Here is a 23,164-nt window from a genome sequence, read left to right as displayed (position 1 = left end):
TTTAAATTTATTCAGCCGAACATAGAGTCAGCCTACCGAGATAACCGAGCAAGAGGCACCTGCCCACTTAGTCTTTATGCGCTGAAAACGAATTCCTGGTCTCATGTTAACAACTGCGGGAGTGTGGTTGTTCCACCAAAGAGTTATGTAAGGAAAAGCTAATCCGGCCATGCCGAAGAGGCTGCCGCAATTGATCGTACGATCTGATAAGCTGCTAGCACAAGATAAGGCCTAAGGGGGTTTGGCGAATGGCGTATGTACTTACGTCCTCCTTGACTTGAGTTTTTTTTCTCTTACCCGAGCAGTCTATTAATCATATCAGATGGTCATGCAGCTCGGGACACGGTTATCAGATTGCGCGTCAATGGGTCCTTAGTGCTGCAAATTTGTGCATCCCGGGTGAGGCTTGCAGCGGGGTTTGACAGTAAAGTACTCTAGACTTGGAGTTAGTAAATTAGTGATGTGTACATAGCAGGAACGGGCACTTAGATTACATGTACATGTAGTTTCTCTCTCTATCACTCTTAGAAGATATCGATCATCCATCACCAATACATCTATTGTTACGTTCACGTTGCTCTGAACAACACTTTAGGACGTTTATCGGGTAGAATTTGAGCAGCTAAATCTTGTTTGGGTCTTGGCTCACAACTACTCACTCGATTTTCTCAAGCCAGTCTCGGGACGGGCAAGACGAGACGAGACCGGCACTCTCATTTGACAAGAGAAGCCTTAGTATCGTCTTGAACGGTGTCGTGGAGAACACTATCGCTGCTTAATGAGGAAGCCACAATTCAACAGTCTCCATTCTCAGCGTTGCGTAATCAACCAAGATCAGCGGAGATCAAACCCTTTTCACACGTTACATCCCTGAAACGGTGAATCCCTGAAGCGAGCATCGTCATTTGAACAGATTTTCCTTCTTCCTTCGTCCATCAATATGGCCTGTTATATATTCTATGAATCTTCCCTTCATCTTATCTGATTTGGCACTTTTATATCCAACCCTGGCAACTCTTATCGTCTGGAAAGAGTCGGCATAGGCGACTGTATATTTGTCGACAACTGTTGAAGTATATCTCAAAAACTGTGCTTGTTCGAACAGTGTTGCAATGTTCGCCGCGCAGGGAAACAATGGTTCGGAGAATGGAGAGGAATTGCAAAACCTCGGAGAGACTACCCCACAAGAGAGCTCGGGGGGAGTTGTGATGCAGACGGGTGTAGCAAGGGCGGAGGCGGTTGCTCGCACATGGACGAAACAATCTCTTTGGTTTGCATATGCTGGGTATGAGGCTTACTATGCTATCTATTGTCGCTGCGAGGGTTTTCTAACATCGAGGTTATGTGTAGAATATTTCTTATGGCGATTTGTACATCGTTGGATATTCAGGTTACTAGTCTACTCGCATACAATGCCACTTCATCGTTTGCGTCACATTCACTATTGTCTACTGTTGGTGTTATCGGAAATGTTCTCAATGGTACGCCTTTCCTTACATGATTCTAGAAGGGCTATCTCACAGAAGTTTAGCTGTTATTCAACCACCAATGGCCAAAGTCGCGGATGTCTTTGGCCGTAAAGAAGCCTTTGGAATCTCAATGCTCTTGTATGTCTTGGGATACATCCAACAAGCCGCCTCTAAAAACATCGAGGCATATGCTAGCGCTCAGATTTTTTATGCTGCTGGTTCGACGGGACTGCGAATTTTGCAGCAAATATTTATTGCAGATACTTCGGATCTGTTGAATCGTGCATTAATCTCGTCATTGCCGGATACGCCATTCTTAGTTACTGTCTGGATTGGGCCAGAGATTGCTGGGAAACTGGGAACTCCCCTTTGGAGGTGGGGATACGGTATGTGGTGAGTATGCTTACTTACTCTCTTGATAATGTAATTTGGGGTGTTTGTTTACCGTTATTTAGGGCGATCATTACACCTATTCTTTCGTTGCCGCTTTTCATAGCTTTGTGGGTAAATCAGCGGAAGGCTGCAAAGGCTGGATTAATCCCACAATATCCCTGGAAACAAAAAGGGGCCCTTAATTATATCAAAAGTCTATGGACAGAACTAGACATACTCGGAGTCTTATTGTTAGTAGCAGGATTCAGTTTATTATTGGTGCCGTTGACCCTTGCGGCCTCGGCGACCGGAAGATGGAAAAATGGAAGTATTATTGCTGCTATTGGTAAACCTATATTCTCGTAATACTGGCAATAACTTGAAATTCATTTGCTGATAATAGGATGTATTAAATAGTTGTCGGTGGTGTTTGCTTGATCTTGTTCCCGATCTGGGAGATGTGGAAGAAGATGGCCCCAACACCACTTTTAACTTTAAGATTATTGAAGAATAGAACAGTGCTCTCGGGCTGTGCTCTAGGACTTTTCTATTTTAGTAAGTACAATTCATGTCATGTGGTGATATGAAAATAGTTTTTAACAACATCAGTGGCCTATTATCTATCGCTTCAGCCATACTTTTATTCGTACCTTCAGGTGGCTAGAAACACAGGAAGTGTTGCCGCTGGTCGTATAACTCTTGTCAGTAAAGCCTCCTTCCAATTATTGAAACTGGGTATTAACAATCCTACAGACCTTCTCCTTCGCGTCAACGGCCTCATCAATCGTTGTATCTCTTTTTATAAAGTACACCCGTCACTACAAGTACTTTATGATCGCAGGTATTTGCATTTATGTGCTCGGAATTGGTCTTATGCTACGCTACCGCAATGCCGACGCAAACACGGCACAAATTGTCATGACTCAAGTCGTCGTTGGCATTGGCGGCGGCATGCTGAACGTTCCTGCGCAACTTGGAGTTCAAGCCTCATCTCTCCATCAAGAAGTTGGCGCAGCTACTGCATTGTTCTTGACAATCGTGTCATTGGGTGGTGCTGTTGGCAGTGCAGTCAGTGGCGCGATCTGGACTTACAACATACAAAAGAAACTTGGCCTATATCTTCCGGAGGGTGCGAAGGGGGATGTAAAGAGCATATTTTCCTCAGCAGTCGTGGCACAAACCTATGCGATGGGCACTCCTGAGAGAGTTGCAATAGTCAGGGCGTATGATGAGACTATGAAGATTCTTTTGATTATTGCGGTTTGCGTCTGTATCCCTATGTTACCGCTGGGGCTATTGATGGAGAATCATAAACTCGATCAGATTGACCAAGGTGTTGCTGGGGTTGTTATTGGATCATCCTCGAAAACAACAGCCGCTAAAGCTAGTGTCAGAGAGGGAGAGGAGGTCGATGAAGAGGAGATCCGGGGAGGAAGTAAGGTTTAGAAATTATGGGGATAATGTTCTACTTTTCGCTTTTTGAAGTTGGTGTAGAAGTAATTGGGTGTATATAATGATGCTAATTTGTCCCATGTGGACATAAAGCGAGATATCGATCGTACTACCGTGTAGAAATTGTGTACATGTATGGCCGTTCTTATAATTATGCAAAAAAGGTACATGCAGCTAGATACATGGTACACCTATGGATTTGAGGAGCAAACGGGCACTGTGATTACACAAATCAGGTGATTGATCAAAATAGTGGCTAATGGAATTAAGTCCATATAACGTTTCATACATTGTCTCGTCCTAGGACTGCATCTGTACAACGAGGATCCGGAACGAGCGACATGACAAAAGTCTGGGAACAAAACTCAACATACATACATGTACTTATGCGCATATTTCATATCGTATAACCGAGGCTTAAGATTACTGAATTAATAGTTTGGCTTGTGTACGTGTATTCTCTAAGCATAGTTTGTGCACCCATAAAAGGTGGCTCTAGTTTGACAAAACCTTACACGTATGCACATGTATGTGCACTGACACACTATAACTCGCTCTCCACACCTGATCTCCCACCACTTCTACGTAGCTACTCAATCAGTATTGCCTTCACTAAAAAACTACGGAACCATCATCTTCCTTTAATCAGAATAAATACACAAACCCACCGAGTCCTAATAAATAGGATTGATCTTCTCAACAGTTCAGTGAGCAGTAAGTTAAAACTGTGCTGCATGCCATCACCCATAATCTTCCATCAACATATATTGAATAATTGCGTATACTAACACGGTGGTATTCAGCTTCTAAGAAGATGAGCAAGATCGTCCATAGAAAGACACCTGGACAATGCTTCGAGTCTCACGAAGCTCCCGAAAGGATGTCCAAGGCTATTCCAGAGCCAACCATCGACAATGCAGGAAGCTTTATCACTGTGGTCACTAAGGGCACCCCCGAGGGATCTATCGTTATTCATGAACGCTTCCTAAAGTCCACTATAGAGGGCCCCACTGGGGTACCTTGTATTCTCGCAACTCCTCCGGAATATCAATTACTTCAGTATGTTAAGCACAAAAGAGCCCCATATGATATGTGGGTTGAAGATGTTCCTCTCAGAAACCAGAAGATCATCCGCTGCCTTGTAGTTCCTGATTCGGACTGCACAGTTATCCCCATGAGCCTTGGGGAGAAAAGAGACAGACATTACGCTAGATATGGATATTATCTTCAACCGGCCAACGGCGGTGTACGCATGGTTCCGGGTCATCGTAAAAACGTTAAATTCGATCTCTTATTTTGGGATTTAGAACGGAATGACAAAGATGGAGTTCTTCATGGGGTTGGTGCCCGGAGGTTTCCTATTGATACTGCAGTCTTGCTTGACCCAGGCCCTCCCTATCAATCCTGTGCATCTGAGAATCCTGTCTGTTTGCTAGGAATGGATTTCTTGAAAAAGTACCCTTATCTTATGTTTGTACCCAGAGTCGACTACCGCGGAGAGGTGGACTTCACGCTCTCTGGGAACCCTATGTTTTACAGGTCGTACACAACCTTTACAGAACTCTCGAAGACGCTTATCGTCCACATTTGTGCTAAATATAATGAAGGGACTGGAAATATTGGATGTGGTGTCTTTTTCAAATCCGGGTCTATCTTCAACATCCTCTCTGGTGTTAGTAGGTATGATAATAACGGGAGAGAAAACAAGGAGAATTTATGGGAACGGGGTCTTTTAATAGGAATTATCAAAGCTCTGCATGTGGTTGCGTCATTCCCAGTTGGACATGGCTTCACGGATTTAGTTATCAGGACCGGAAGTCCACCTATAAACCAGCTTTTAAGTCAGAAAAATAACCACGGAAATGATGGTTACAAATTTGAACACAGCGGCGATAAAAGAGAATCCACTTTGCATACTTCAATCTATCCGGACCTGGTTCAGTACATCCGTACCAATTTTCTTCGGAGAGAATCCTCGATCAAAGTCCGATTTGAAGACTTTAGCACGAATGAGCACTATGATGCTATTGAGGCTGCAGGGATACTTGCGTCTGGAGGTGCCGAAATGGAGGAGTTCTATTTGGACAAATCTGCGCAAAAATACAATAGAGATTACATGAAATCTAAGCACATCAGTGCTCTAGGACAAGACCCAAACATTCTAAAGGAACTGTTTACCAGTTTCGGAATTGATGGCTATTTCAAAATTCCCTCCAAAGACGCATTAGGAATCATGAAAGCTGCAGATCAAAAGACTTATTTATCTTTGTCTAGGGAAGATGCTGTATTTAGGCTGGGCTATCCTGCTTGGGAAGGGGAGGTTGCAGCTGAACCGACTGGCTTTCTCGATGAGAAGAATTATGAATTTTATAAATTCTCCCCAGTTAGTGATTTAAAAACATTAAAGGGCATATTGGGGGAGGATTCTTTGAAAAAAATGATGATTTGCATCCAGAGTCCCGGCTGGACTACTGGCGAAATCATGGATATCATAAGTGGTTCGGCCAGAAAACTCAAGGTCCACGAATATCTTGCAATGCAGACAAAGGAATATCGTGATGAATATCTTAAGGAGCTGGAAAGCAAGGGGCTCGAGAAAGGCTGGCATTTTTGTAAGGATAAATCATGGAACGGGTACATGAGAAAGAACGCCAAGGATCGCACGTTGGAGGAATGGCTCCAGGTATCAAGTCGTGAAGAAAAGGTTACACCTAATAAGATATCGGGTAAGCATCATACTGGGAAAGATAAGGGTGATTCACTGTACCGCAACGAACTCTCAGCTAATAACAAAGGTAGAATCCCCGCAGTTCCGCACTCACAAGTATTCCCAAGTGCCCGAGTCAGGTGATACGGGCCCGAGTGAGACCTCTTACCATAGCAATTATACTTCTGAGAGTGAAGATATTTCATCGACTGGGGAGTTTAGCGAAACGAAACGATCCATAAAATCGACAAGTCTTAAGGCCAACGATAAATGGCTGCCACTTATGAAACCAGGAGCTGACACTAGAATGGAGCCCGCCACAAGCGAGAGCGACCTCACATATAAATACGAGAGTTCAGATGATGACCAGAGTCACTCATCTGAGATGTGGGAAGATTCTGGAACGTGTACCGACCCCATTGAGCTTATCGAATCCGATCTCAATGATCAGTATTCAACAACAGCAACCACGACAAAGATTGCCGGCGAGAGTGAGCATTTGAAGGGAAAACAAAAGACTTCCTATCAGCACTCTGCAAAGTTTCATCAGGAACCAGAAATCTTTCATGAAACATGGGAAACTTATCTATCGGGTAGCAAGAATAAGCTAGAAAGGAGCCCCGAGGAAGCGCCTCTTAGTTTCCGAAAACGTAAGCAACCCATTGATACCACAAAAGGCAGTTCCAGTACTAGTACATCGTGGATACCAGCTTCCAAAAATAATACAGCTCTATATAGAGCCAAGGTGAAGAGCAAAAGCTACCATTCTACATTAGGAGATTCGACAGATTCATTTGAAAGTGAAGAGGGACTTGACTCCAAAATCAGGGCAGCAGAGTCAAAATGGCCGCCATTTGAATGGGCTCTGGAGAATGGTTTCCAGGGGATGACTTCCTAATTCTGTGACTTATTGGACTACTTTATACGACAATAGTCAAAAAGGAGGATGAGAATTAGTGTCTCATTCTTGAGAGACTTGATTAAGGGTTCTGGTGCTAAGAACTTCCTTTTAGCTAATACGACTATTGATTTGTTAGCAACGCTTTGAAACCTATCTGGAAAAGAAAAAGATAAAGATACTCGTATCTCTAGATCTTGGAGAACTTAATTCTTTTCTTGCCTGCTTTGATTGTGTAGCTACCTAAGTTCTTAAGTAGCTAATACTATAATTTGACGGAAAAAAAGGCAAATTTTGTGCTTATATGTGATTTGGCGGTTTCAAATCTACACTTGTGGTGCAAAATCGCAAAGCATTCAAAGTTAATATTCATTGCCCTGTAGGTGAAGTCATAGGTTCTCAGAATTACACTCGTTTCAACACTGGTGAATGATCTGGAACGAACTAGGGCTATGACCAGGAGCCAGGAGTACACAGTACTATGTAGTTATTACTGACCAGTCTTATCCCTTATGTAAGCCTTGGCCAATGATGCGCGCACAAACCTAGGTAAATTTTTCAAAGATAATTATTTAGTAGTTTTAATGTTCATAGAGTCTAAATGTAGTCTGCCTGCCATTGGTCCCGGTAGACATAAGGGACGATGTGATGGAAAAAGTACATGTCAGAGGTTTTGGTGGAAGCAACTTCAGATATAAAGCCACGCTTCCAGATCTGTGCGATTCTAGTCGAAAATATATATAGCAGTAACGGGGGTTATGAGATGAAACGGAGACCGGGTGATTTGGACCCCGCATTGAAAAATTACTGTTTGGTCCCCCCTCATTATACATTTCCCAAACTCAGTTCTTCCGTTGAGCAGAAGGGCTTTTTGGGCGAGTGATAATCTGTGACTGTATCTGTCATGGTCACCCTACGGTATGGGGATTCCCTTAGATACAGTACCAAAAAAGGGGATGCAATAGGTACTGTACCAATACGGAATTGTGCAAAGCTTCCGAATTAAATCGTATCCTAACTATTATACCGTAGCAATACCGTAGCCTTGCAATATTCTGCTAGGTGTGGTACTGGATCCACCCGCTTTTCTGGTACTGTACAGTACCAAGAAGGCGAGTGCATTCAGTACCTATCTGGTAGAATATCGTGAGGTTGTGGTATGGTACGTATGGTACGTACATGTATATGTGAGATCTGAGGGTCACCTTTACCTTTTATAATCTTAAAAATCATAATAATCAATTTACTAAACATTTTCAAGTATCATAAACATCATAACAATCAACTCAATAAATGTTTTGTACTTTATGTAAATATATGTTCTTACTGGTAGCTCATGCAGTCTGGCAATCCTTCAGTCCGTCAAATGTTTGGACTGGCTTGGCCGTCCAAAAAATGCCAAGCCAGTCTGTCCAAAGACATGCTTGGCAGTGCCAGCATCGCCGTCGGACTGGTCAACTGGCAGTCAAAGTGGCTCAGTAGAGTAACACCTATTGTCCCTAAACGGCTAGTTTGGGACGTGCTCCTTTCAAGATTGGTAGCGATAAGGGTATCTATCTTAATTCAACGATAATTGATTCCGAGCAGGGGTCTTAAACCAACCCCACCTCCAACTCCACTACACGGTATACTTACGACGTGTACATAATTTACATATGTATGTACACAAAATGTTCGTAAAACGGATTCTCAAGTACAGCATCCTACTATCACTTGTCTCCCAAAGTGTGTGTCACAGTCCTATTAATGATGAGAAAATTGAAACCTCCCTATTAGAAGAGCTCCACAGAAAGTGGGGAGTTGATGTATGTACCGACCATCGAATTCATTTGTTCTCAATTTCAGATTTAAAATATTAAAATAAATAGTATGCTTTCTCTGGAATATCTACATTCGCACACCTTCCATATGTCAGGTGTCTCACAACACCTCACGAGAAGTTCGATATTGCCATCATTGGGGCGCCGTTCGATACGGCAGTGTCATACCGTCCGGGCGCGAGGTTCGGGCCAAAGGCTATCAGAGCTGCATCTGCCAGACAGGTGGGGTTCAGAAGCTTCAATGCAAGGGCTGGAATAAACCCGGTTGGTCTCCAAGATCAAGTTCATAAACGCAGTCTAATTAGGAGATAGTACATGTCGTGGCCCCGGATTCTTGATTGCGGTGATAGTATGAGACAGCTTCTTAATAACGGTTAAAATGATTTTACTGATTAAAACTCCAACAGTACCTATCACACCTTTCGACAACGAATTGGCCCTGCTCCAGATGACCGAAGCGTTCCGCGAGTTACTTGGCAGACCGAGTTTCTATTCAACTCAAAATGCCAATGGCAAAAAGCGGCCAACACTCATTACTTTGGGCGGTGATCACTCAATCGCACTCCCGGCATTAAGGGCACTGAAAGAAGTATACGGGCCTGTTGCAGTCCTACATTTTGATGCTCACCTTGATACTTGGCACCCTTCAAAGTACCCGTCAAACTGGCCCTCGGCGCAGTCGGCCTTCAACCATGGTTCCATGTTCCATCTCGCCTACCAAGAAGGCCTCCTCATAAACTCCACAGTCCACAAAAATATGCACGCTGGCCTCCGCACCCGCCTCAACGGCGACGGGTGGGATGACTACGAAGATGACTCCTCAATGGGATGGGAGCGAATCTCCACAGACGACATTGACGATATCGGCGCAAAAGGCATCATTGAGAAGATTGTGGCCACTCTTGGTACCGAGATTCCTGTATATTTGAGCATCGATATTGATGTTATTGATCCTGGGCTTGCGCCTGGAACTGGAACACCAGAGCCGGGTGGTTGGACTGTGAGAGAACTGGTGAGAATTTTGCGGGGTATAGAGGGGTTGAATTTAGTAGGTGTAGATATGGTGGAAGTTTCCCCAGCTTATGATCATGCGGAGAACACTGCGTTGGTGGCAGCACAAGTTGTCTTTGAGGTCATTAGTAGCTTGGTGAAAAGGGGGCTGGAGGTACCAGTACAGCGAGTGGTCAAAGATCAAGCCAAGGACGAACTATAGATTCCAAGGTAATTGATATTTGGATTCCATTCCCTATTTAGAATAAAAGTATAAAACTACCTGGGATCGGTGACATGATACATCTATATTCTCTGATCCAGTACAAATTTCTCATATTCAAATCAGACAATACAAATTGAAATACAGAACAATGTTAAAAGTCATAAATGATACCAAACAAAAATACAGCCTGATATCTGATGTGTGGATTTTAGCCCCATACTCCCAAGCTACATGCTTTCCTAGCCTGGCGAATGTGAACTCAATATATATTCATCTATAAATATCAAAGGAGCAAATAGGATAAGGGAGCTTACCGTTTAAAACTCTCACGTCAGACACAAGTTGAGTTTGGCGCTGGCCGCTTTGATGAGTCCATCTGTCGGGGGTTTTCTCAAGGCTAATAGAGTGATTAATCCTTTGTATCTGCAATTATACCTCGTTGAACCGTTTTCACAGGCGTTCTCCTTCCCAGTACCCTTCTCCAACATCCCAACAATGCAGTAGGCCTTATCCCCGGGGTTAAGTGTATAAGGTATCATGAAAGTATTGCAGGAGAATGGAGCATCCGATGTCTTAATCAGCATCTCATAGAAGACATCTTTTTCATTGACATCCTTGGCTTGGAATAACCACCGTTTCTTCTTCTCATCCCCCCTCGGCTCTGAGGTTTTTATAGTAGTCTCCTCAAATTCGAAGCACATGAGATTACACTCGAGCCCATCTTTTGTAGCCGTAACATGTTCTTTCGTCGGAGTTATATCCTCCATTACTCCCTGTGTTGTCATGAATGACTCTGGCGCCCAGCGGAAACCAGGGTCTTGGAGTTTTGGACCTATCAAGAAAGGAGTATTCCTAGGAAGTTCGGGAATCTTCATCAAAAAGGTTTTCATTCTCTGTTTGGCTTCCCAGAAAGACTTTATCGTCTGAGCCTGTCTTTTGGGTGTTCCAGCAAGTATATCTGAATCGGGGTATTTGATATTCGCCAATTCGTAGGAGCTGATTTCCTTGTCATGGATCAGGTCGATAACTGCAAGAGTCTCATCATCTACTCTACCAGCAGCTCTTGTGGCAAGCGCTCGAGAAATATCCCAAATGTTGCTGTAAGGGTTGGCACCCGGCATATGCATTTTCAGTTGGTACAAGTCGATAGCTAGGTGACCCTGGAGAGAAGTCATCTTTTCAGGAAGTATTTCAGAGGCTGGTACGAGTCCGTCGCGAAATTCGAAAACCATTTCTTTAGCATAGATTGCTTCCTGTAGAGTCCAAAGTCTCTGCATCCAAACTGACGTCAAAATCCGCAGCAGCTTTTTTTCGTGTGGTGCCTTCGTGGATAATCCACGTATTCCGGCGTCGATTACCAAAACCTTTGCTGCCCCTTTATATGTTTTCCCCATCAATCGGATTCCTTCTTCTCTCTTGTCATCGGGGATACAAATTGCATCCACCCAGAACGCACCGTCCCCCTCAGGTGCGATCTCACGAACCATTTTGTCAATTCTTTCGAGCTGACATGTCGGTAATCCGTCTTTCGTGGTGCCTCGAAGCCCATCCGACCATACATGAGAAACCGCAACGTAAATGTCTTTCGAATCTTTCGTGATTTTCCCAACTTTCAAGCGGTCTTCGTTCCCATTATTGGCTGCTGGATGGAGTTTCAAGACAGGAATACTCTCTGTTTTCAGATCAAGAGATTGAAGTACCTCCTTAAATGGAGGCTTTATATTCCCACAACAACAGTCCCGGGGGTAATGCTCAGCAGAAGTGTCCCCTCTGACCACGTTACCCTCGCAACGTAGTTCAGTGCAATTTTGATGGCCATTGAGTGAAGGTACCGGTTTGTGGTTCATGGCGTATACCACCGCAGTCATACTTTCAAGTTTACGAAGTACAAAAGGGCACCACCCTTTTGCAATCATCTCCTTTTTGTAGGCCGTACAGGTTTCGAGGACAAATCGTGACTTGAAAGGCTTCACACCAGTAGCTAGCTTCCCCGTTCTATATTGACTCTGCATGATCTCAATGCTCTCTGCTATCATTGCAATGACAGCAATGATACTCTCGAACTCCCCGGGCTTGGAGTCGGGGTGTATAAATACGTTGGTGTCGCCGTTCACAAGGTATCTCTTGAGGAACGTCCTCGTGTGGCGTGCAGCACCAGCAGCAGTCTTAAGTCGTATATCACGCTCCGGCTCCTTGAGACCCTTGATGGTATTAACCCAACCCGCAAAAATTTCGGGAAGGTTTTTGCTGCTTATGACGAGTCTTTTCGCGCCTTTTTTCTCGACCAATTCCTCGACTAGCTTGCTTGCGTCCATGGATGCTCCCAGCACGGCTTTCAACTGACCGAGGGTCATGCAGCACTGGTAGTCTGCCGCACGGGTCAGGACCGGGTCCTTTCCTTCATATAAGATGTCGAGTTCTTTGAGCCTGGCTTCATAGATTTCTTCGGGAAGTTGATGGGTTTTTTCGGGTCCTTCGGAATTGGAAGGTTTAGGGCCTAGCCATGAGGCGGATATGTAATTGATTTCGTGGGCACATTGCATCTTGGAATTAAGGTGTACGATTATCGATAGACCGGGACTTTAAAATTCTCAAAATTCAGTGAGTTTTCGTTCAATTGGATTTTGGGGAATTGTTACCAAATCAATGGTTTATGTGGTTTGCGTAGTGGTAAATGTAGAGAGAAGGACTAATACTGAAGTCCTTGCACTGCGATTTCGCTGACTTCTGTTAAACAGATACTGATTGTTGATATTTTTAAAGTATGCGGAGTTTTTTTCTGATGATGCTATGTCCTAGATACTCGCTTTTCCTCCCACTTTATATACCCGAATTTCAGTCAAGTTACTTACAATCTACCTGTTGATCAGTCATGCTACTATTCACGGGTGAACTGAACTTGTCGGAACCTTTGATCAGGAAAAGACAGGTCATGTTTCACGGAAGGCTTTTCAGCAAAACACTGCAGCCAGCTGAAGTTCATGTAGGTGAGTGTTCTAGGCCTGGGCTTTATTGTGATAACAACCAAAGACTCGAACATAATGAGCACAGCACGCCTACTCACGAGTAGTGCTGTGCGATCTGCTGTATGATCTACGCCACCTTAACCAACTAATTGGCAGCCCCTCTCACTCTCTAATACCAATGCGCGTTTTGAGTGAAAGTGAAGGATTGGAGAGAATGCAATCTACAGTACTCGTAGTATGGTGGGGGAAACCTTGACACAGAGTGCCGCGATATTGATTTTGCTTACTAACACATATAAATTACGTGCTAAGTGTGGTATAGGACTAGGAAAAGTACTTTTTTTAACCATACAAGCAGCATTATCCCAGCCAAAATATTTTTATAACTCAACAACGAAGAATGATTTTAAAAATCCGAGTAGATAGAATGATAGAGCAGGTGAAACTGAGTAGATCGATCTAATAAAATTAAAAATATGTGTGGTGGTTGATGAGCTACAAGCGGTCAAAGCTGAGATGTCCAAACTACTCCGTGACAAGGCTTCCCCCACCAAGGCTTCCCCACTTACCTCAGATACATGTAGGTATTATCCTATGTAGGGGAGCCTTTGACACATGTGATTTTGCTTACTAACACTACAACTTAAGTGCCAAGAGCTGTCTGAATCAAGAATGGTACTTTTCGAATTCACCATACAAGCGACATTGTCCCAACCGAAATATCTCTATAACTAAACAAGCAATGCTTTTTTAAAGTACGTAGGATGATAGAGCAAGTGAAATTGAGTCGATATATATAATAAAATTAAAAATATGTGTGAGCTATATAAGTGATCAAAGGTTGGGATGTCCAAACTACTCGGGCTCAAGGCTTCCCCCCCCATATTAGCAGCAACTCCGTGGTCAAATAGCCCGGGCCGAGCCGCTATCGGGGTAGTACTACTCTATGTAGGTATCCTCAGCTGAATATCACTCAATTCTACTTGCAGGAATATATGCATCCCTCAGCGCCTAAAACTTCATGGCTTATTTCCCCTCACGCTTCATTATGTATACTACATGCATGAGTACTCTAGTTTTGGTTTTTTTGAACAACATTGACCTGCTGATGCAGGAGGGGGTTTCGTACCCGCGTTCTATTAATTCTTATCCGCTCTTATCAACTTCCTTCTGTCAATTGATCAACCAAAGGCCCTCAGCGTTTACTTACTCCAGGTCAATTTCATTGGACGCTGAACCAGACACCCTTGCACCTTTCCTTTATCTTAATAGGGTTTCCGCGAATCGTCAGTACAAAGTAAGGAGGGCTCAATAGAACCCCCCCCCCCCTTTCTTTTCTCTCTTCCCCTGAGAAAGAGCTGGCATGATTCGGAGCGCTTTCTGTCCAAGAAATTACAAACTTCGATAGTTTTGAAAGAGAATTAACATCATGACCATCAAAGAAAATTCTTATGAAAATACGAAATTCTGATATCATGCTGCGATACTAACTATACATCAAATGGTAGGAGCCAATAATACAAGAATACAAAAGGATCTACCAGAACAAAGGGAACAATAGAATACTACATGTAGTACCCCGAAAAACAAGAGACATATGCAACCGCGAACAAATATACCCAGGGTATACATCTGATATCCTAGACGCCGTTAAAGAACACATTCATCCACCTCCCCAAAGCTCATATACAAGAAAAATAAAAATCGAGAAAAATATTAAAGGACGCACAAAGGGTTCATTAACAACTCCATTGATAAAATGCCTTGGCTGAGAAAAACCGAAAGAAAAAATCACACCCAGGATATAAAAGTTTCTCATTGCATCATAACTGTGTATGAGCTGCCTCAAGAGTCTATCTCGTCCACTACTGAAGCAAACGAACGAAATAAAATAAACAGGTATTAGCGACTGAATTATCGATACTTTTGAGCTTCTATTCGCAATTTGTTTTTCGTGTTCCGACCTATGCCGGTTGTAATTTCTTGGCCAATGGGTTTGTCGACATTAAAGCTGCTGCAAGATCATTGGGTAGAATAGGCTTGGCGATATGGCTAACCATCCCAGCGGCATGGCACTTTTCTCTGTCACTGGCAGTTGCATTTGCTGTGAGCGCAATGACAACAGGTCGTTCATCATCCGCATATCTTCTTCGAAGTTCTAAACTAGTTTCGATTCCATCCGCTCGTGGCATCTGGATGTCCATCAGAATAACCTGTGAATAGAAGTTTATTGGTCAGTCTAGTGTAAATAATCCAATACTAAATTGGGGATGACATACATCGAACATTGCCCCTTCTTCAGCAGCGACTTCGCACATCTCTAGAACTTCAATCCCATCCTTTGCATGTTTTGCTGAATAACCCATTCTTTTCAGGTGTTGCAGGGCAACCCTCGTATTTACTGGGTTGTCCTCGGCTAACAGGATATTCAGTGGGTGTCGTCTGGCAAGAGATCGTAGTAATTCGGATTCCTGGGTTCTTGTAGGGATGCTTGCTCGTTTCCTATTTGGATCCAGAGCATCGTGGATAGCCTGAACATATCGAGTCCTTGGTGCTGGCCTGACAAATGTCAATACGATATTGTAACCCGCCGCCGCAGCGGGCAGGTTGACCCCAAATCTTGACATCATGATAACCTTGATACCCTTATCAAATTTGTTGATTTGATCGACTACTAGACAGGTTTTGTCTACGGATAGATCAATAAGAGCGAATTCGTAATAGCCAACGCCAGCATCACGGATAGACTTGAGGGTCTTTTCAGCTGTATTGGCCCGAGCGACTGTCAATCCTTCCACCTCAAGCTCATCTGCAAGAATATTGGACGAGAGAACATGTTTGTCCGCAATTATCGCTTTCTTTCCGAGAAGTCTTTTATCAGGTCCCCATGCTTTCCTTTCTGTGGCATCTCCGATAATAGTCAAGTGAAAGGTTGAACCCCTCCCCTCTTGACTCTCAAACCTGTACCAATTTAATCATATCAGCCTAAACCCTAAAGACCCGCTAAGGAAAGAAGATAAAATGCTTACCAAATATCACCACCCATCATCTCAGCCAATTTCTTCGAGATAGCCAAACCTAGCCCAGTGCCCCCATAAGTTCGACGTGTAGACGTATCCACTTGTGAAAATGCTCGAAAAAGACGGTCGAATGCACTCTCGGGAATTCCGATCCCGGTATCCTCCACCGAAACCCGAAACTTCCACTTCTCACTATCTGGCAACCATTCGGCCTCCGTAGTTACCAGGATATGCCCTTCTTGCGTGAACTTTACTGCGTTTCCGATTAAATTAATGACGCATTGTCGGAAACGAGTAAGGTCCCCGTGAACCATGTCGATGTTTGTGCACTTATTTCTGAATGCTAACTCCAAATCCTTTGTTGCAGCCGGTTCAGCAACGAGTTGCAATGCACTTTCGATGCAGTCTCGTAGAGAAAACGGCGCGACTTGTAGGTCTATCGCCCCGTGCTCGATCTTCGAGAAGTCCAAGATTCCATCGATGATCTGGAGTGTTAAAACAGCAGAATTACGAATCGTTTCTACATACTCTCGCTGTTGCTCCGATAATGGCGTGTCCAGTAAAAATATGGAGCAAGATAGAAGTGCGTTAAATGGAGTTCCTAAGAAAATCAATAGTTGCTCTTAGCGTGTTTTGTAGAATGGGGAGCCTACGGATTTCATGCGACATATTTGCCAAGAAACTTGACTTCTCAGCTGTAGCTTCCTCTGCCGCCTTCTTTGCCAACTCCATCTGTCTGTAAAGTCGTGCCTTATCAATTGTAACGGCAGCTTGGGTGCAAAGAAGGTTTAACAACTCTTGTCTCTGTCTTGTAAACGCATGATTTACGAGCTTATTCTCGAGATAAAGTACTCCCATTGTCTTAAGTTGGTTTTGAATTGGCATGCAAAGAACACTTTTGGCCGTTTTGGAGGTGAAATAACTGTCTCTTCCATAAACCGAATCGAATTTTGGATCATCGCCATCCTTTAGGATTTGTTCTCCTAAGCTGGCAACGATATTGACAATGGATATAGGAACTAAATCTGGCCTCATCTCCAATGGCTCGTGTTCTAATATCGACACTTGGTCGAGTAACCCAACAGTCTCTATGTGGAGGTTCCCATCCTCCTTCAGGATCAAAACTCCATAATCTGCCCCGGCGGTTTGGAGCACACTATTCATGAGTTTAACTATAACCTCCTCGAGATGTATACCTTCAGAGATCACCAAACTAGCTTTAAGGACAGTCCGAAAGTCCAGTTCTGAACCCAAAGACGAAGGATCGTTATTTCTATTTGAAGATGCATGAGAGGCCGCATCGTCCTCGTGCGGGTCTGGGGCAAAGAAATCTTTTGATGATGAAAGCGAGGGCGATTGGTGGCTCATTATATTCTGATCGAATCCATAGTCATGTGCATAGATACGCGAAGATCTTGGGCTAGGCCTTGGAGAGTTAATTGAATTATTCGCCATTATCGCTGACATGGTGTCGCTCTCTATCCTGGGCATAGATGGCCGATTATCTAAGAGAGATTTCGATTTGAAATCAGTAGAGGTTTCAGCAATCCCTTCATAAGACAAGATGTCTAGAGAAACATACCTGGGCCCTTAAATACCAAATCTTCTGCAAATTTTTTCCTCAGCTCCATGGCTTTATTTGTCGCGCCCCAAGAAGTATATGCCTTGACAGCCTCTCTTAAATACGGCGCAGCCCTTCTTCTCGAGATGGGCTTTAGCCACGTTCCGCAGCGTTCGCTCGCTAAAGCAGCATCATGAATAAACCCACTTTGATTGGCAAGGGAGATGGCATGGTCGTATTTGTCTAAAATCTCAAGCTGTTTCCCAGGATCGATGCACCTCATCATTTCTGCCTCTAGCAAAATGCTCTTATGCAACCAAGTTCCTTTTGCGGTCAAGCTCCAGATTTGAATATTTTTGCAGTTTCTTTCTAGTAGGGCCTTCTCTTCGTCTGATATTCTCTCATAGCGATCCATATAAGCTATCGAAGAATAAAATTCTGTGAGGGCTGAAAAGAATGCACCCATTATTGCGTCCCTTATCGGCTCGCAGCAGTGTGTTGCCAAATCCGCCGCGATATCGTAGTGTCCGTATATGGTGGCTATAATCAGACGGTACATGTGGTATAGATATATATGGCTTATACTCTCGCTGTTCATGATTTTCATGAGATCTTTACTATCGCCCAGCTCCTCTCCTTCGAAACAGATTGGATCTGGGTTCCCTAAACCTCTAAGATTGAGTAAGAACTGCAATGGCAAGCTTAACCACCACATTCCGGTCTGTTGTTTAAATCTTCGAATAGCGGGTTTCGTAGTATTCATCTTGGTGTGTACAGCTGCTAGATTCTCACCACCAAACATCCCAAAGGATGGGATTTCCGCCCTATCACAATGATTAGCCCCTCTAAGAGTACCCGTCCAACGAGGGAGAAAACTCACAACGCAAAAACTGTGAAGTCGACATTAAACATAGCTATTCCTGTGCTCACGGCTTGCTGCAAGCATCTAAGAACTTCACTCATACTTTGGTGGAAGATTCCAATATGCCCTGCATATGTTTCATAAATCGCTGGAGCAAGTGCACAAACACCAGGCTCTCTATCGACAAGGGCAATAGACAGTCTACCGAAGGCATGTCCTCTTAAAGATGCTTCATGAGTACCCTCAGTAGATAGAATGATCCCCGTCATCAGCATGGGGTAGGCTCCGGCAGTCGATATACCGAACTCAAGACTGATAGCCACACTAGTGAAACACACCGCCGGGAGTAGTGCAGGACGACTCATGTAAACAGGTAATAGTAGCGTTGAAATAAGCTCTTGGAGAAGAATAAGGTTCTCGTCCTTCAGGGGATGGAGGTTTTCAATGGCCTTGATTTGAGCTATATCCATGAGAATCCTAGGTTTCAGCATGGTAGCATGGATCTTAGCTTCCTCGTCGTCCAGCGGTACCTCCCAGTTAAGTACACTTAATCCCAGGAGTCCTGTCTCGATCGATTCATTTAGCCTCCCTTGAACAAGCAGACAGTTCATCTTGTGCACTAGACATCGAATTTTCTCCCGAGGTTTGGCACATCGTGGTAAAATTTTGTCCGCGAGATTGATTGAATCCTCATATCTGTTCTGTGCAAAGTACCCTTCCATCAAAGACAAGTTGACTTCAAGTGCCAGCTCATCCATGTCGGCGGTTGTCCGTGCCTGCGCAGTTGGCCCTTGTGACAACTCTAGATTGATACTAAATCGTTTCTTCAGCTTCATCCCCCCTTCGGTCATTTCATCCTCGGCTTTCTCATAGTCGTCCAGCAGACTCTTTGCCACCAAGAAGTAAGACAAAGCTGCGTCAAAAGCAGTAGCAGCGATTGCTTTCTTTCCAGCTCTTAGGTTAAGTTCCATGAGCGTCCGCCGTTCCGTCCTTTCCAATGGAGACAACCAATGGTTCAGCTGATTTACGATTTCGTACAGCATGCCTTCCAAATCTTCATCCGGAACCTTTTCAAGCAGTCTTGTACCAATCATTCTGTGAACCCCGCGCCTCTCCCCTTCTGGAATCAACGAATATGCCGCTTGTTGAACTCTGTCGTGTAAAAACCTATATGTGACCTCATCGTCTTGCTCCGAAGGTGATGGTGAAAACCTAGGAGGGAAGTAGGACTGTTCATCCATTACATACGGGGTGCAAATTGGGCCACCATTATCTGTTCCATCCCCGTCCTGTTGTCGACCTAAGGCTAAAGGAATCTTATAGTTACCGCTTGTAGGTAGTAATAACCCAGCATCCAGTGCACCCCAAAGGTCCTGTGCAGTTTCCTCCGGCTTTTTCCCAGCAGCAACTGCCAATGAATGTAATGAGACCTTATCCGTACCCATGCATGCTGCCAAAACCATCGCCGTCCTGGTTGTATCACTCAGCTTGAGCATTTGTTTAACCAGCAAGTCCACTACAGTAGGCGGCAAATCTTCCGCCTCGATACTAGTCAAGTTGAATCTCCATAGTCCACCACCTTTACCGCCAAAATCGAACGTGATATATCCACCTCTATGTAAGCTTTTCAGCAGCTGCATTACAAAGAATGCATTGCCATGAGTCTTGGCATACACCAGCTCGACAAGAGTTTGCATTTCTGGGTCGTTCTTTACTTTGTCAGAGTCAGGGTCTCGGTGTAGTGTGTCCCCAATGATCTTTCTGATCGAATCCTGAGTGAGAGGCCCTAGTTCAATATCCACCACCTCCACGCCGGCGTTTTCTTGGAGGTAATCCAGCATCGGGGGTAGAGGGTGATTTTCGTCGATTTCATTATCTCTGTAAGTACCGATAAGTAGTAAACCTATTCCAATAACGGAAAATCTCACAAGCCCTCCGGTCAGCACATCACATCCCATAAGCTAAACGTATTTGATATGGTGTCAAACCCCAGGCCGCAGGTTTCCTCCTTTGTTTAGCGCTCCATTTGCCTTTTGATCCTGAATTTGTGCTGTAGACTCCGCCTCTCCATTCCCGCATCCGTCTATTCGCCTCGTCCGCTATCCCCACTATTAGACTCAGCTCGCTCTGAGAGCACCATTGCAGATCGTCTAAAAATAGCACCAGTCCCTTCCTCCCAAATACTGCTAAAAACCGACCGATAACTTCCCTAAATCGATTCTCTCTTTCTGTTGGGCCCAGAGTCGCCAATGGTTCAAATTTGTAATCCGCGCCCAATAATAACTTCAACTCCGGGATAACGTCAACTAAAGCAGCAGCATCACCATCTAAAGCTTTGATGGTATCTGTTCGCCATCTGGAAAGACTTTGTGGTGGTTCTGAGAGGACTTGTCGCACAAGGTCTTGTAGCGCTTGGACTAATGTGAAGAAGCTGAATCCCCGTTTATACTGGTCGAACTTTCCTGCGGTAAAATATCCCCTGTTTTCTACCACTGGTCGTTGTATCTCGTTGACTAGTCGTGATTTTCCAACTCCGGAACCCCCTCTGACCACCACCATAGTACAACCTTGAACAGAACACCTGTCGTATGCCGCCTTAAGTTTTTCCACCGCATCTTCTCTCCCGTAAAGCTTCTCAGTAATGACAAACTGGCTTGTTGTATCTAATTCTCCAACCCTCATTCCCTCTAGACTCCGTCCTTCACTCATCCGCCTGATCAACGTATCAATATCCGCCTTCAGTCCTGATGCGATTTGATACCTATCCTCCGCATTCTTTTGCAATAGCTTCATTATTACAGCTGAAACAGCTAATGGAATTGAAGCATTCATCTCGGTTGGTGGTACTGGCGGTTGTGCGATATGCTGATGTATCAACTCCAATGGGTCCGTGCTCCGGAATGGTAGAAATCCCACTACAAGCTCATAAAGTGATACTCCAAGTGAATAGAAGTCTGCGCGGTAATCAATAGATCTGTTCATTCTTCCTGTACACTCAGGCGCAATATATTGTAACGGGGCTGGATTTTGTCCCCTCAGCATCGATCCATCCGTTCCTCTTCCTGGATCTTCACGTTCTAGTCTAGATGCTAGATGCCACCCACCAAGCTTTCCCATGATTGAGTTTGCCGCAGAATGTTTCGGCATATTACCAGTCGGGTTTTTGACAACGAGAATAGAAAATGTATTCACATTGTTGTGAGTGATTCCAGCTTTGTGGGCCACTGAGAGAACATGCACAACACTCGAGAATACCGAGAGAATCTTGATCAAATCCGATTGGGTTCGGGGTTTTGCAACTGGGCGTGAAGGACTTCTTAGCCCTTCGAGATTGTTGATTCCGAGGGTTAAGGGCTGAACGTCGGGCAGAAACATTTCTCTTACTGTCATGTGAGTGCATTCGTCGCAATATATTAGGGCCATGCCACCATCGGGAAGGTATTCCCAAGCAAATGGTCGAACGATATAAGGAAGTGATGTGAGGTTATGGGCCACGGAGGATGCATTTGAAGGGAAAGGTGCTGGGCCGCCTTGTACACCTGAGTTGGTTCCGTTCGTTCCTGTTGAAGAAGATTGGGAATGTATAGATGAGCGTGAGGAGCTGGATGGACCATGAGAAAGAAGTTTCCACTCATGTCGTAGCCGAGCTAGAGTATCCAGGTGATTTAAGGCGCAGAGTTTTAATACCACAGGCTTGCCATTTGTTGAAGACCTTCCCCTGTAAACTTGTATGTGGTTCTATATATTAACAGGCTTTAGTCAGCCCTCTTGGTGGGAGTATATTTGTGAATTGCCTCACCGATTTCTCCTTTGACCAATCTTCTACTATAGGATATGGGGAACACATACAATAACGTAGAGTACCCTCAGATCTTCGTATCCTGGAACTTTGGGTGGTATAGAAGTCCCCACCGCTTCCATTTCTTGGTCTCCAATATCCCCTACGATCGTGTCTTGATAACCCCCTATTGTTGCCGTGCCAGAAGCGCTACTCCTCCCACTCTCGATCTGTTCAACGCCCTCCATTGCCTGCCCAGCCACAATCAATCCAAATGGTGCCGGAGTGGCAGCATTACTCACATTTCCCGTCAACATTTGAGCCACCAGTAGTGTGGCAGCACTTGCACCTGCTGGCATACCTAATCCTGATCCAGAATTCTGAGACCCCGGGGAAGCCACCATGGGAGAGCTTTCTGGTGCTGCTGCTGCTGCTGCTACTGCTGCTGATTGTTGCGACATTGTAAGAACTCGAGAAATGCGGGGTGAGGCTGAGGGTATTGCTTGCGCTTCTGAATTGGAAAAGAGAGAGCTCCCATGGCGTGACCCATGGGAAGAGGACGAACCGGTTGACATGAATTTTGCACCACGGTGGCGTCGAGGCGTCTTTTGGAGTTGCGCGGCGGCGAGAGCGCTGGCTTGCAGGAATAAGAGGGGTACTCTCCCGCCTGTAGGTGCTACCTATTAATCCTTGAATATGAGCCGTTCAAGGGTAAATGTTTTTATTTTGTGAATTTTGAGTGGATTGCTATCCAGACATTCTTTTACAAATCAGAAAAGTGGTTCTCCAAACCCTTCCTCGTTCAGAGTCCTTCTATCCGTTGCGTTCTTATCACTTCTGACGATAATTCTTGTTTTTAAGGAGATTTCGGCCGTGATTCACTTTGTAGTGCACCTGGGAAATATTGCACGTGATCCGATCTATATTTGCGGCGACGCTGAAGAAATTGGAGGCTTGTCTGAAAGCTGTATGTGTAGACCCTGTAGCAGTTGAGTTTGAGTATCGTTCACCATTTGTACGGAAAACATAGTGGTAACTGATAA

General features: G+C 44.4%; 4 protein-coding genes across 4 annotated transcripts; 2 read left to right on the top strand and 2 right to left on the bottom strand.

The window, feature by feature from the left end:
• Positions 1 to 1,112: 1,112 nt before the first annotated feature.
• H6S33_001513 (uncharacterized protein) lies at positions 1,113 to 6,898 on the top strand (the record flags this gene model as incomplete). The annotated part of the gene is made up of 10 exons (XM_044833300.1): positions 1,113 to 1,285; positions 1,351 to 1,481; positions 1,532 to 1,855; positions 2,101 to 2,187; positions 2,259 to 2,396; positions 2,451 to 2,542; positions 2,595 to 3,276; positions 4,097 to 6,019; positions 6,093 to 6,650; positions 6,729 to 6,898. 10 exons carry the CDS (start codon positions 1,113 to 1,115, stop codon positions 6,896 to 6,898), a joined length of 4,278 nt encoding a protein of 1,425 aa, XP_044693574.1.
• Positions 6,899 to 8,568: 1,670 nt separating this feature from the next.
• Positions 8,569 to 9,931, top strand: H6S33_001512 (uncharacterized protein; the record flags this gene model as incomplete). Its single annotated transcript, XM_044833299.1, has 4 exons — positions 8,569 to 8,703; positions 8,767 to 8,982; positions 9,031 to 9,067; positions 9,126 to 9,931. 4 exons carry the CDS (start codon positions 8,569 to 8,571, stop codon positions 9,929 to 9,931), a joined length of 1,194 nt encoding a protein of 397 aa, XP_044693573.1.
• Positions 9,932 to 10,260: 329 nt separating this feature from the next.
• On the bottom strand, positions 10,261 to 12,477 carry H6S33_001511 (uncharacterized protein; the record flags this gene model as incomplete). The annotated part of the gene is made up of 1 exon (XM_044833298.1): positions 10,261 to 12,477. The coding sequence occupies one exon, from the start codon at positions 12,475 to 12,477 to the stop codon at positions 10,261 to 10,263; it is 2,217 nt and encodes a 738-aa protein (XP_044693572.1).
• Positions 12,478 to 14,864: 2,387 nt separating this feature from the next.
• On the bottom strand, positions 14,865 to 22,582 carry H6S33_001510 (uncharacterized protein; the record flags this gene model as incomplete). Its single annotated transcript, XM_044833296.1, has 9 exons — positions 14,865 to 15,113; positions 15,180 to 15,861; positions 15,930 to 16,521; positions 16,574 to 17,425; positions 17,503 to 18,305; positions 18,362 to 20,246; positions 20,332 to 22,081; positions 22,143 to 22,151; positions 22,193 to 22,582. 9 exons carry the CDS (start codon positions 22,580 to 22,582, stop codon positions 14,865 to 14,867), a joined length of 7,212 nt encoding a protein of 2,403 aa, XP_044693571.1.
• Between the last annotated feature and the right edge of the window lie 582 nt (positions 22,583 to 23,164).

This window comes from Morchella sextelata (assembly GCF_020137385.1).
Source record: "Morchella sextelata strain SCLS chromosome Unknown scls_11, whole genome shotgun sequence".
Taxonomy (NCBI): domain Eukaryota; kingdom Fungi; phylum Ascomycota; class Pezizomycetes; order Pezizales; family Morchellaceae; genus Morchella; species Morchella sextelata.
Note: the sequence above shows the minus strand (reverse complement) of the source record. Positions and strands in the feature narration are given on the sequence as shown.